General features: G+C 38.8%; 1 protein-coding gene across 2 annotated transcripts in view; it reads right to left on the bottom strand.

Annotated features, from left to right (window-relative positions):
• VIRMA (vir like m6A methyltransferase associated) overlaps positions 1–14696 on the bottom strand; it is a 28169-nt gene extending 13473 nt beyond the window's left edge. For both annotated transcript variants that reach the window (XR_013921915.1, XM_080340763.1), the window contains exons 1-14: positions 14614–14696; positions 11749–11864; positions 11416–11502; positions 10986–11034; positions 10210–10378; positions 9364–9486; positions 8553–8837; positions 6676–7828; positions 4809–5300; positions 3917–4071; positions 2425–2507; positions 1869–1962; positions 1196–1740; positions 393–628 (exon numbers count right to left, since the gene is read on the bottom strand). Coding sequence is in view for 1 of the 2 variants with exons in the window: in XM_080340763.1 (XP_080196889.1) it covers positions 393–628; positions 1196–1740; positions 1869–1962; positions 2425–2507; positions 3917–4071; positions 4809–5300; positions 6676–7828; positions 8553–8837; positions 9364–9486; positions 10210–10378; positions 10986–11034; positions 11416–11502; positions 11749–11864; positions 14614–14676 (3650 nt within the window). In the remaining variant the exon portion in view is untranslated. The remainder of the gene's footprint in view (positions 1–392; positions 629–1195; positions 1741–1868; positions 1963–2424; positions 2508–3916; positions 4072–4808; positions 5301–6675; positions 7829–8552; positions 8838–9363; positions 9487–10209; positions 10379–10985; positions 11035–11415; positions 11503–11748; positions 11865–14613) is intronic.
• Between the last annotated feature and the right edge of the window lie 518 nt (positions 14697–15214).

The following is a 15214-nucleotide window of genomic DNA, read 5'->3' as shown; positions in this document are numbered from 1 at the left end:
CTCCAGCTTACAAACACCTATGCATTTTCCTGTTAGTACACAAAACTCAGTATAGCAAACTTTGCTGCCCTACTTTTCTTATTTATATCAGGTAGATCCTTTAGAAACTCTTCACAGGCAAGGGACAGCCTGAAGAAAATCTTCCTACAATACTTACCATAAACACACAATGTGAAACGATCTACATCAAAACTTAAATGTATGAGAGAGTTTCTTGGCAACATTAAGCATTATCCGGACACAGTATATGGCAGTGGACTGAGAATTCATTCAGTTCATCATGGATAAGTAATATTTCTGAAAGTATTTTCTTCCTGCTAAATGTACTGCACAGAAGAAAGATAAATTTAACCGTTCATTAAAGAAATCTTTGCAGTAGAAAACAAAGATACCTTTGTAGGTCTTCTACAATCAGATCCAATACAGTCCTCATGATAAGAAGAGCAGTAGGTGAAGCCAGGTCACACAACTGAACACAAATACGTCTCAACATGTGCTGAATAGGCTGGCAAGATGAACCGGAGAAAGATCGAACTATCTCTTGTATCAGTTTGGCCTGAACATGCAGATGCATACTCCACAGCTTCCTGGTGTTGAGCGCCACTGAAATATCATGTGGTTCAATTACCTGCAGGAACAGAAGAACAGGAGGTTTTCCCTTTCAACTTCTGTCATAAAACCTGAATTCTGCGATAAGGTATAAACAGAGACTAAGTACTAATACTGTCCTCGAAGACACACAAAGCCATTTTCATTAACACCAAATGACAGGGCACGATTCCAGCTTCAGAACCATGGGTTGTCACACGCCTTTTATGCTTACTTATCAAAGATCACAAATTCAAGATCCATGCCAAAAGAAAGGAAAGCCTTAATATATCAAGAGTTTGGCATTCGGGGTTAACTCCAAAGGCTTCACAGTCAATCATTTAAGTAACAGAATGGGAGTCTAGATAATTTTACAAGGAACAAAAGAACAACATACAACCACTAATTTAAAAACATGCTCCAAAGAAGAACAATTTTGTTTCTAATGAAAAAGGTATATCTTCAAAGAATCTATATGAACACAAATGCTTTGCAGAAGCTTTAATTCATCTTTTCCACATACCTGTTTTCTTCCACAACTACGAAAATGGTCTACAGCTTATACATAATTCAAATTCTTTAAAAACTAAATAAATTTAAATTATACCTGAGTCGTCTGCATGGGCAGTGGAAGAGGCAACAATTCTGAAAGCAGTATAAGTCCAGAAAAAAAGCCTTCAGGAATTCTTAAAATTGAAGAGAGAACTTCCTTCAGCATTAAAGACCATGTATTGTTTGCCAAAGTTTCTTCTGAAATGGTAAGTTTTTCATTAACACCTTGTGTAAAAGTCAGTAAGATATCAACAATGTCGTTCTGAATTTTCTGTTCATCGCTATCTAAGCGTCCTGAGAGGGGGATAGAACACAGGAGCATGTGTAAAGAAACAAGTGCCGATGGAACGCGCATGTCTTTGAATTCGAAAGATCCACCCCTCAGGAGTTCTGTCAGCATTGTTTTGAGGAGAGTAAGAGTACAGCGAGCCATAGAAACGGTAGTAACTCTGTGAAGTGTGGTGCCCATGTTGACATGGAGTCGCCAAGGCTGAATAAGGACGCTGTTCAGCTTCTGCAATACCCTGATGAAAGTGTCCATTCCCTCAGAAGAAAAGAGCTGAATAACTGCGAGATTCCATTTAAGGTCTTTCTGTTGACCTGTATAGAAAACAAATAACATTTCTAAATGTCTCATTTCTCCTGGGAAATCTAGTTAGACATGTTCAAGTAGAAGACTCAGAAAACAAATATTTCTGTGTCAAGCAATACAAACATATCAAGCGTACCTTGTACCAGTGGTGGTGGACATGCAACATGACAAAGAACACGAAGTGCAGTAGGAAGACCAACTCCATCTGGGGTCATCAAACTGTCAATGTTCTTTGCGGGGAGAGGAAAAAAAAAACATAAAGAACCCATATTACAAGGCAGTACTTCACAACAAGTATAGCACTAGCTTAGTGTTCAAGTACTGTATTTAGTTATTGTATGTATTATGCAAAATTTAAGTTCAAATATTCTACCTTTTGGAAAGCAGTCACAAACACGGCAGAAGCAAAAAAAACAAAGGTCAACATTTGCATTGTGGTTTTATGGCAAGAAAAAAATATTTAAATAGTTGGATCTTTCCATCATGTAGTTACCTTAGATTTTGTTTCAATAAAAATAACTAACAGCAAGAACTAGCCTAGATCATAAGCTTTAATAAAAACATCTACTTTGGGTAATAGTACATACTTTCAAACATCATCTATTAGTACATACCTAAGATAAAATATCAAACTAGAAAAAGGCCTAAGCTTACACAGCACAACTAAAAGCATCTATCTGTATTTTACTAACCTGTTTGATATATTCAATGAGATTTGGAATACAATTTATTTCAAATCTAAGATTTTTCAAAGGTTCAAGCCACTTGCTGAGCTCTGAGGGAAAAAAAAAGAGTTAATCAAGTAACATGTTGGTGCATTTATGAATATAAAACTTTTTGCAATAAAAATATACTTAATGTACTCAACAGATACTAAGCCTAAGTGTAAAATTTGTAAGGCATATGTTGCAGCTGTATCCAGATAAAAAGCACCAGCAAAAATAAAACTTCCAAACAGGCAATACAGCTCATGCACACAGACAAAATTTCGCTCAAGTCAACCTGAACACTCGAATAATTCTCAAGTTATCCTTTGTAATTAAACATTTTTAAAAAGACACGATATGTCCCCATTGTCAGCTACAGAAAAGGCCACCAAGAGTAAGAACCAAAGCACATTCCCCTTAATGTACATAACAGGTTATTACAAACTGAATATAAAATTCCTAATAAATACATAAACATAGGCAATCTCTGCACCAGTAATACACATTCCCTCTGGAAATCCTTCTAGATTAACAGTGTCTCTCTTAGTCCAGAATAACTTTAAAGTCCCCACTTTTGGGGACAACAGATTTAAAGTTTTAAAACCTATTGTTCCTGAAAATATTTAAAAGAATATGAAGGTTTGAAGGTTGTTGATTGGATGTGAACTTACAATTATTCTCTGACTAATTTCATGATTTGGTTTAATAAACTAGTCCCATTTCTCATGAAACTGTCTGATGATCAGGTGAGAAGATAAAAAACCATAGCAGAGGGGGGAATTAAACGAAAATTTTGAAGAATTCTGTTTTCTTTCACTGCATTTAAGTCTTGGAAGAAATAACTGGTATGTCTACATGAGTCAGTTAAGCAGTGGAGAGCACAACTATGCACATCAGAGCTTCAGTGCTCAGGTGCCAGAGCAGTCCCCAGCAGGCTTTTTCCAAATGACCTGGGCTTGATCTGTGAGACAACACAACACAGGGAACACCCCGAGACACAATTTGGAGGTCAAAAGATTTATTAACATGGTAGCATGGACTATTCCATGCCAGTTGGCCTAGGTGCAAAAAAACAGTCCCAGGATTACTTATTAGTATATGTAGATCCCATAAGGTTACATCACTAAAGGAAACAACAAAAATAAACAGTCAGCTCACTGACTAGTTAGTTCATTTTTACTAAAATCTGCTCTCTTATTTTCAACACAGAAATAATTTCAAACCTCCTGTAATTATCCAAAATTCATGGTAGTTAACATTACTTGAAAAATAATTTAAAGAATTTACTTTTTAACTCTCATTAGCAGAAAAAAAATTACACATTATCTCAGTGACTCAACTAATCAGATGCAGCTGGAAAAGGAATTTCATTCTATACATTATCCAAACCAGATGATTGTGAAGCATCAATCACCCACATATAAAAGGTTTATTCTATACGTTTAAACAATTCAGTTGATAATGACACATACTGTACCTTGCAATTTGGTGTTATTTTCGTCTGCCTTACAAAGCTTCAGCAAAGGCGCTGAGTGCTGTTCCAGCATTTGGACATCACTGGAAGACTGAACCACGAGCAAAACAAGGATGCAGGCATAATTATAAGCAACTGACTTCTTAGACTTTGAGTCTCTGAAACAAGAAGGATTTGCTTTAGATCTCAAATAGTGCAACTGGATATTCATTAGATTTTCATTCTCTGACCCCTAAAAATCCACCTACAGAACTTTTACCTTCACCAAGGCTTGCCTCATATAATTATCAACAACAAAAAAAGTTATCCTTTTTTTTTAATAAATTGAAAGCTTTCGTTTACATTTACTTCAGATTTATTTCAGTATCCAATAAAAATGAGAGTTGAAAGCAGTGACTGGAGTCAAGTAGCAAATAAATTTTTCCAAAACTTTGTCTTGCTTTAAAAACACTGTTCCCTAAAATAGTAAGAGAGCCTGTTCAGAGAAAACAATGACTGTTTTTAACAGTTCTAAGAAGTTACAGAACTGAAAGAGTCCCGCACCAGGAAAGTGTCCATTGTCATTTCCCCACTCAAATCTTTTGCTCATTTCAGTCAAGTTTTATGCTTGAATGAAAACTGCCTACTTACTGATTGTTTTTCACACAGTCAAAAGTCTGACCTGTATCACAACACCTTTGTGGATGACCTACACAGATCCTGGGCTTTAAGTGCTTGATCACAAATGAGAAGCCTGATTTTATATTACATTCTTCTATTTAAAAGTTTTCTGTCTTTTTTTAAACAAAACAATTGTGATCCAAAAGAAAAAATATTTTAAATTTACTAATTCATAAAAGGTACAATACTTTTTAAATGTAAAAACCTAAAGAATATAAGTATATGCTTAAATTACCCTAAAGCTTCTTTGGAATAGTACTCCATTAAAGTAATAAGACACTGGAGATTTTTCTCCAGACTGAATACATGAGCCACAGCAGATCTTCCCACAGGGTTAAAGGTAATCAAGTAAAGGTTGTGAAGTGTTCCCAGCAGATCCGAATGGTCGGTCTCCTCACTGGCTGTGCACCGCTGAAAGTGGCAAAACAGTTCTGAAATGCACTGCAACGTCTGTGTTGAATGTAGGAGCCAAAGAGCAAAAGTATCTTCATTGGCACCATCTGACTGGAGACCTTCCTCCTGATCTGGATCAGAAAATTGGCAAAGTGCTCTAATCAACAAGTTTGTTGCTTCATACTCAGAAATAAAGAAAAGAAGACCCTTCTGTGACTGTGCCAGAAAACGCAGTATGTCTCGTATAGCTTGAAGCACACCTGGATGTGCACCTGTCACTGGCATAGACAGTAGCAAAGTAATGCATTCTAAGAAATGGTGACTATGAAGATATCTGAAAAATAAAAAACAGGAAAATAATCAGTAATATTACAATCATCTGTCAACACTGCATAATAACATTATATAAAATCACATGCCTCCTAGCTTCAGTACTTAATGCTCTACAGACTATGAGAAATAATAACTAATTGTAAAGTAGCACAAAATTTTAATCTTATGGAACATAATTGCTGTAAGATTTACAAGAAACACCTAAATATAAAGTTCTGATCTCCAAAAATAACCCAAAAAACCTCACATTATCTACAAACAAACAGTTTATATTTTATTAAATTTGCTGTATCTGAATCATCAACACTGCACTAAATGTTTTAAATGTGGTGAGACATCAACCATTACAGCATACGTAAGAGGTGATTTGAAGACTCTGAATTTAGATACTTATAATCAGCCATGACCTACACCACTACTATCAAGGAAAACTGTTAGCATTTAGAGAAAGGCTTTTTAGACAGAAACTTGCTAACAGAAATAACCCATGGGATCCTTTAAATGGCTGAAGGCAGGGAGACCTCAACGACACCTGCGCCACGCAGGAGTGACCCAAACGGACACAACTGCACCACTTCTGAGCAGGGCTGGCTCACATCTCACCAGCTCAGCATGCACACAGAGGTATCCAGACTTGTTAGATCCACATGCACAGGCATGTTCCAAGACAACGAGAAAACTCTCTCCATCTACAACGATTTTCAGATATGTACTTGTACAGCACCACCACAACTGACTGGGATCTGTGAATGCAACTGAAGTGCTAGCACTGCCTGTAATAACAAGAGGGTCTCTTTAGTTTGGAGGAGACTGAGGGGTGATCCCATTAATGTTTATAAATATATAAAGGGTGAGTGTCACGAGGATGAAGCCAGGCTCTTCTTGGTGACAATCAATGATAGGACAAGGGTCAATGGGTACAAACTGAACACAAAAGGTTCCACTTAAATATGAGAAGAAACTTCTTCACAGTGAGGGTGCCAGAACACTGGAACAGGCTGCCCAGGGAGGTTGGGGAGTCTCCTTCTTTGGAGACATTCAAAACCCGCCTGGACACCTTCCTGTGTAACCTCATCTAGGTGCTCCTGCTCTGGCAGGGGGATTGGACTAGATGATCTTTCAAGGTCCCTTCCAATCCCTAACATTCTGTGATTCTTGTTATATGCAAGGTAGGTTGATGGAAAGCCAACAAAATAACATGTACATTAACTATCAGACTCTCTCAGACTTTAAAAGCACAATCCAGAGTCCTCCAATAAAATACAAAGTGAAACATCTAGAAAAGTGTTAGTCAGCAAGGTCATCCTTAAAAAAAAAAAAATCTGTTACAAGCTGGGGAAAATACACTCTATACAGTGAACTTGTAACTGCCATACCTGAACAGGACAGGGTAAGGGTCATCCCTTTCTGGAGGGCCTGTAATGCGCGCCATGGTTGGGAATGATTTCACAGGTGGCTGAATCATTGTATGAGGAGCAGTTTCCATCAAATGGAAGATTTCTTCAAGAAGACTAACAAGTTTTTCCATCTCTCCTTCACTTATATTAGAAGATTCCAAAAGATGATCCATGTCCATAGGAGCCTCCACATCATTCTCATACTCTTGGTTGGTCCTTTCAAGTGCTCCCAAGTCCTGGTCCTGCTCTGGCTCCGAGTGATTAGGAAGAGAAGGAGTGTTCTCTGCTAACTGATCAACCACCTTTTTAATATCTGACAGAATCTCATAGAAGTGACATTTCTGCAGAATTGCAGAACCAGCAGTAACTACTCTCACAGTCTGATCTAACAGTATGAGTTCCAGGAGTTTCTGATAACCACTTTTTTCATGTACATCTACACCACCTTTTAGGAACATCTCCATTCCCTCAGTCATACTAATAACACTATCCAAAGCTTTAAAAGCATTAAGTTTAAGGGAGGATGATACATGATCTGCAAACAACAGTTCAAATAACACATTAATAACTCCTGCCTGCAAGAGTGCTGTTATTCCTTGAGTCCCACATTCTCCTAAAGACGATACCAATTTTGTCCCAGCTTTGAGTTGTCGGACATTCAAAGCTATGGGCTGTTTGAGAGCTACCTGAAGGTTCAAAGCTTGCAGGGTCCAATCCACCAGCTGGGTAATGTAGTCTTGCTTTGTGTCTTTCACCTGCAGGTAGCTCAATCCTTTTACTATTAAACTCGGTACTTCTTCTAATGCAGTGACCCACTTTGCACCCCTTTCCTCCTGATACAATTCCAACAGTTCAGTTAATTTAACTGAGGCTTCGACTGCCCCTGAATTTTCTTTTTCTGGGTCTTGGTCCTTTATTTTACCAACTTCATTTTCAAATACAGTCTTGTAAGGGCAGCTAAAGTATAAAAGAGGTCCAAGCTCCCTTTCAAAAGGTTCATATGTCACAGGAGGCACAGATGCCAGATCCTCAGGAGTATATTCAATATCAAAGCTTGGATACTTAAATGTTTCACGTTCCAGATCAGCAATTCCATCTTCATCACTTGAAATCTGCTCATATCCATCATCGCCTAAAACAAAAAAGATTCAGTTATGAAATAAAATATATTACGGATAAACCAGGCCTGTAACTGCTGAGAATCTGCTCAAAATAAAAAGTAATAATTTATTTAATGCAAATATTACTGGTTATAGAACAATCATACAGTAATAAACAGAAAGCTTTCTCTCTCCAGATATAAGTGAAAGCCTCAGTTGACAGATTTTTTTTTAATGTAATAACAGAGACATTTAAAAGAATGTATAAAGCAACAAGTTTAACTAGGGTATACTTTACTACAAGAATACTGTCCAGTTCTCTTCCTATGATTGCATGTATCATAAAACTTCTTTTGCACAAGCATGGGTGGGAACTTCACGTAATGCAAGAAGATGGCTACTGACATTATTTCTTAATTAAAAATCAAGTAAAGTTTTTTATCGAATAATTTCTTTCACCACTTTCCTACATTTTTAAACAAAAAAGACAACACAATCAAATGTTCATTCTCACCTATAAAAGCTGTATCTATTTTCCTCTGTTTACACAAATTAACAGGAAGATTTACTATACAGGAATAAATGAATAAATATTCCATGGCAAAATACTGTTCTCAAGAGATGTCAGCATTATAAATAAAGCTGGAATGGTGAGATGACCACAGCATCCAACTCTCCTCACACTTAGTCATGATAATGGTACTGCCATCAAAATTTCATAAACCTGATTTTTTTTCTTAACTTTTCACAACTTACCTTCGCCTTCTTCCTCCTCTTCACCCTCTTCTTCATCTTCATCTTCCTCGTCCTCATCCTCTTCGTCATCAGCAATACTGTCTACTGTTTGCTCATCATCATCATCCTCATCCTCCTCCTCCTCAACATCTACATCATCTTCATCTTCTCCTTCTTCTGGTTGATCTTCCTCCACTTCTCCATCATCAGAATACTGGCTTTCTTGATGAACAGATGTTCGATCAGGAGAAATGGGCTCAAAGTAGTCCTCCCTATGGTCCACATCATCTTCTTTTTCCCCAACCACTACAAATATACACAGTTTAAGAAATAAGAGTACTTCGCTGATATCCAATGCTCAAGAATATGTTTTAGAATTTTGCATTACACATAGAGGAGATACAATAAAAAGCATCTTGAAGAAAATCTTCAGGCGATCTGACTGAACACTAGCAACAATCACTTAGTTCAGTAAGACTACAAAGAAATATGTAGAGTTCTCCCATAAGGAGACCACAGAACGCAGCAGATGCTGCAGAAAGATGGAGGAGAAAGACAATGAATAGCAAATTCAATAGAAAATTTATATAAAATATGAGCAGCATGTTCAAGAAGTGTATTGGTCAACAGCTGATATTTTCAAATCTACTAACTTTTAAATTGATACCATTTAACATAGGAAACAGATTTTCTTTCAAATCCCTTTCCTAAAACTGAATCTGTCCAGCAAGAGCAACAGCAGACAGAAAACCTCACACCAGGCAGGAACACAGAATTCTGCCTCCACTAAGCAGTGATGTGCTGCAGATAAAACCACCTGTTCTCATTCTACCTGACACTGGCATAGGTTCATCCTCATCATCATCAGGAGGAGGAGGGCCTGGAGGTGTCCTTGGTCCCCTAGGTTGTGGTCTTGGAGGGCTGCCATTGAACTGGTCTTCTTTCTCTCCATCAACTATATTTATTGCGAAAATAAAAACTTGTATTTAGTGGAATCACAGGAATAGAAGCAGGAAATTTTAATTTTTCAGTGCTACTTCTGACTAGGAAACATCTTCATTTTCCAGCTGTTATTTAATCTGTATTCTGCCTCTGCAGTACATGAGGCAGTTTTCTGAAGTCACTTTTGATGTAAACAAGAACTACATCAATAAGCAAACTTTAATACAGTATTATATAAAAAAATCAATACTGTTAATAAATTAACATGGGTAATTGCTATTTCTGACTTTGGCACTAGCAATATTATAAGTCTAACAATAATATCGGAGCTGTTTTTTTAATTTACATCTCAGTTGACAGTTTTTACAGTTTCCAACCATTTTTTACTACACAGAGTATTCAAATTATGCAGCTCAATAGCTGTGCCCTGAACAAGACAGTTGTAATTTTAAATCTAAAAGCAAGACTGAAGCAAAAAGTGACTCATGGATTCTATTCATGGCCATTTTAATACCTACAGAACTAATCCACTCTTGAAAAAGCACTAGAAAAGTATCTACTTAAAACCGTTCAATATAAATCTAAAACAAAATACAAAACTAAATGACAAAGACATAAAGCTAGAAAAATAAAGCCACTGAAATATCAAATGTGAAATATATGGTTTTTTTGTTAAGATGGGATACTATAATGTTGATTAAAAAAAAAAAAATACGTATCTTCTCACAAGCCTTACCATGTTTTGGGTTTCTTTTCAAACCAGGCTGTTGCTGGGGAGGTGGTGGTGGAGGTGGGGGTGGAGGAGGTGACTCTCTCTCGTGGCTTATCACCCTGTCAACTGAGCCATATATTGCCAAAGTCAGACAGTTATACCACCCTCTTAGGACCAATCCATCCGTGTTGACCTGTTTTTTTAAAAACAGAAAAAGGACTTAAAAACAACACAAGACAACTTCAGAAAAGCTATTTGATTTTAATATCACTATATCAGTATCTTCATGAAAACAAGAAAGGAAAACCAACCATTGAAGTATCTCTTTGCCCTACATTTTGAAAACTGTGAAAAGTTTTCAATCATTATAACAAATAAATAATCTTTCTCTGAAAGCATTCAAGTCTTTGCAATATATTGCCTAATCCACTAGAACCTATTAATGAAAAAAACGTTACTGTGGGTCACACAAACACAATCTGAATGAAGTAAATCCAAACAGAACTGAAAATGATGTGCTTAGCTGTGGGCTGCAGCCACAACACTCTGATTCATTTTTGCTCATATGCAGTGGATAGCTCTGTTGCAAAGCTCCACGGGAATGGTCAAGCCATCAAATCTACAGCTCATGCCATTATAGATGCAGACTCTAAAGTGATCAGTACCTGAAAGACCAGCAGGTTTTAGAATAAGATCTTAAACAATAAATGCTTTACACACAGCTGACGTATCACACACAACCATATTTATACCTAAATGACAGACATGTAGAAAAGGAAGTTTAAATCACATCGCATTACCTTTGCATTGGGTCTGAAAATAATTGAAGTGTTTTCATCATATTCAAGGCTGTTAAATAAAATATACAAAGTTATTTTTCCATTAATATAAAGCATGTTTACAGAAATAAAACACAGCAGCACTAAACACATAAATCAATAACAAAAGACTGAACAAATAAATGCTCTCAAAAACAAGAGTGCACAATCACTTATTTCTAAAAATACTTTTCATTTAAAAAAAATAACAATATTTTCTTCTTTAAAGCATGAACCTCTGTACTCCCACATTGATTGGAGGAAAAGGGCAAAAACACAAACTAGCAAAAGCCAGACAAAACATGAAAATCATGGGAGACACAGATTTTCTATTGTGTATTTTCTGCACTAAAAAATTCTCAGGAAAAAAATGTAGATAATGTAGTCACGTACTAATCTTGAAAGTACCTACCTCCCCAGCCTATCAAAAACAGGGGCACTTGGCTTGCTGACATTGTTGAAAAACAAATCCAGTTGAAACGTATGTGGGGATGTCTCTCTGGAAACAGAACATAAGTAAAAATTAGATCTGTCAAGTTCCTTATCAGTAGGACTAACGAGATGAAAAAAAAAAACCCACCTTTAAATTATACTGTTTAAATAATTCCCCAAAATAATTACAAGTTCAGCACACACATACATGCATTTTACCTTTTTATACAGGAAGTTCTGCTGAGATATAAAAGTTCAAGAAAAAATAAGAAGGTGGTGTGCCTGAATAAGATACCTACTATCTCGCACTTACCCATAAGCTCTATTGTCAGGCAAACTTGTATGAGCTCTCACTCCGGGAGGAATCACACGCACTTCATTTATGTAAACCACGCATGGAAAACGAACTACATCTACATTGGTACTTTGCTACAAAACAAAGAATAAAGAAGTTCTAAGAAATGAAAATGCAAACAACATAACGTACTCGTGTTCTTTATTAACCAAATTAAGGTTGCAATCTTAATAACTACAAAATGCTAAACACTGTTAAACAGAAAATGTTTATTTTTATAATCTTCTGGCACTTTTAATATAATTAACATTATTTTTTATAGAAAGTGTTAGTGGTTTATTTACATGATCGGTTCCCTTTATCTTTTAAACAGTAACACTTTATTTCTAACAGAAAGTACGTTAGTAAAGGTAAAAACTGGAACGTAAATATTAAAAAAGACCGAGTATATGGTTCCCTTTTATAAAACATATCAATATTACAATTAAATAAAGAAAATGTGTGTTTTAACCTTAAACATTAGCAAATGTTCTATTTCAAGTGTAATATTAGAAATAATGTTACCAAAAATCTGTTTTACTAGACCTGTACAAAAATTCTGTACCACACTTACTTCTCCAATTTTGCAACAACATCTGAAAACCTTTTGAAAATAACATTTCTGTTTACCACACAGAAATAGCAAGTATAAAGACATGTTATGCTTCAGCACTCCCAAAAGACGTTTGAGCAAAATAGGAAGTAATCATAACATCACAGTGACTTCCCATGTAGCAGCCACCAAATTAATGCTGAAAGTCTCCTCTCACTAAATTTACTATATTAGTTCTTATTGCATTTATACATCACCTCTATCATATATACACTTTCAAAACAGTAAACACAGATCAACTATATGTCCAACTGTAAGCATATCAAGACTTTCTTGAACCGCAGCTCTGAATCAGATTTCTCATTAAATGTTTCCAATTAGCAAATTGGATTAGCAAAGACTGCACTAGCAAGAAAAAAAACCAACACACTATTGATACAAGTGTCTATCTACCTACCAACAGAACTCAAAAAAGAAAATGTAAAAAAAAATTATCTGCAGCCAAAAGTCATATAACTTCCAACACAATCAGAAAGGAAGAGAAACCCCAAAATTACCAGCATAAGGCAAGAAAGTACTAAGATTTTCAGAAAACTAATGAACAAATAAATAGCCACAAGTTTTTAAAATAATATTTAAGTGTGTGTTGTGAGGCACATATTACTGTTATTTAATAACAATAACATTTCTTAGCAAACAAACACAACGGCTCAGCCCAAGGGCTGAAGTATTACAAGGAGGACAGCAGAACAAAAGGACCCTGCTGTGACAGGGATGGTGGCTTTATTAACAGGAACAGGGTGACTGTGGCCTGCGAGGAGGGAGGGCTCTGGCAACTCTTTGCTTTGCCTTTAAAAAAGGTGTACGTGTCACATGGAGGCTCGGATTTCTGGAGGAAGGGCTGCTACTGAGGAGGCTGCGTCCCCAGCAGCACTACCTAAAGACAGACAAATTCCTGCTTAAATTATATGGGATTATGCCCTGACAGCGACACACCAACGCCATCAGGACGGCAAGTGAATCCAGTCCAGTTTCCCTCCAAAACATTAAAAAGAAAAAAAAATAAACAAAAACAAAACAGCACAACGATCCAAACAACTACGTAACTGCTCAACACATTAAACTGCATAGTTAAGTCAAATAACTTTCTTAGAAAACTCAGCAGTACTTTTCAAGAAATCCAAGTTCCAAGGCAAGACTCAAAATCAATTCAGCTGAAAAATTAGTATAACATATAGAAGGCTTTTCTACAGCATGTAAAATACTATTTTTTCTTTAATAAAAATTCAGTATGGTTCAGGTTTGGAAAATGTCACTGGCAAGAATGAAAGTGCCAGAAAACATTATACACAATTAAAAACATTCAATCAGAGAACACACTGTCCGGGGGGGGGCAGGTAACGGGGAAGAGAAGTGGCTGGTTTCCTACACAGGGGAACCGCATCTCCTGCCAAATACTGTCTTAAATAGTAGAATTTAAAAGACACGTGGATCTCTTTGATCCTGACAGCTAGAAAGAACTGCATAATAGCTTCCTGTTTATTTTTAATTGCAACATCAGCTCAAAATACTTCATTTTCCTTTCCTAACACCCATCCATCCTTCTCAGGTGACACTACACTTTGCTTTCCACCTCATGGTCCCTTTGTACCCTGAAGAACACAGAGCCCTGGGCAAACCTGCTGCAAGGATGCTCAGGATCCCAACAGCATCGAAGGAGAACATTTGTATGAACTCCCACTGCTAAAGTAGGCTGGAAATGTTCCTTTTGCTCTGGATGCACACACACTGCATAAACCTAACGGAACATTCTACAGTCTCACACGGCCAGAAATGCCACCCTTCTCATGCAAAGCATTCGGTATTTCTCAAGTGAATGGGTATGGCCCTCTGCTTGACTTCATTCCCTATGGAGCTCTCCAACCAGTTTTATCCCCTTAGTTTCCCACCAGCTTCTCCTCTAAATCCTGGCTCCTGCCCGTGGCCGTTCCCTCTCTCAGCCCAGGACAGCGGGGCCCGGCTCTGCGGCCCCAGAAAGGCTCCTCAGCCAAGCGGGGAGAAGGGGCAGATCCCCGCCCAGAGGCACCAGGCCAGGGGCTGCTCCCTCCTGCCCAGCCCCTGGTGAGGCGAGAGCCGCTGCCGGGCCTACCCAGCCTCGCCCGCCCAGCGCCGCTCCGCGCTCCCCAGCCGCCGCCGCCGCCGCCCGGGAAGGCCCCGGCGCGGGCAGGAGGACGCCGGCAGCAGCGGGAAGAAGAGCGGGGCGGCGGTCCCGGGCGCCCCCGCCGCGTTACCTCCGCGCTCTGGTGCTTGAACGTGTCTAAAAACAGCAGCTCGGTCGCGGTATCCACCGCCATCTTGGCTCGGGAGAGGGGGAAGCGCTTCCGGGCGCCAGCACGAGTGATTCCGGGTCATTGCAGCACCCGGCGGCGGCAGCCGCGGGGCGGGGGGAGGCGGGCTGCGGCCGTTTCTCCGCCGCCCTCAGCGCTGCGAGGGGCGGCAGGGCCGGGGCGGCGGCGTCCAGCCTGCTGTCCCCTCGCCCGCACGGAGGGGTGCGGGGCCAGTCGCGGCGCTGTCGCCGCCGCAGGCTGCCCGCTGGAGGCAGCGGCGGGATCGCTGTTTCCCGCAGGCCGAGCCCGTGTGCAGGCGGCGGTGCTGCCCCCGCTCTCGCAGGCCCCGCTCGGTGTCCGTCGCCCTGACCGCGGCCGGGCGCCACTCGGGTTGCTCCCCGCCCGGCTGCTGCTGGGTGTCACACTTGAGCTCCAGCTCAGCGCCAGCTGAGCTCGGTCCTGCTTGAGAAGTTCCTTTTGCAGCCTTTCTGTATTTAAAACTAACCCTTTTCAGATGTAAGAGATTGTCGCTTCTCTCAAGTACGCGTAGAACAAGCCCTTGCAG

Source organism: Nesoenas mayeri (assembly GCF_963082525.1).
Source record: "Nesoenas mayeri genome assembly, chromosome: 2".
Classification (NCBI taxonomy): Eukaryota; Metazoa; Chordata; class Aves; order Columbiformes; family Columbidae; genus Nesoenas; species Nesoenas mayeri.
This window is presented reverse-complemented; position numbering and strand designations above follow the sequence as displayed.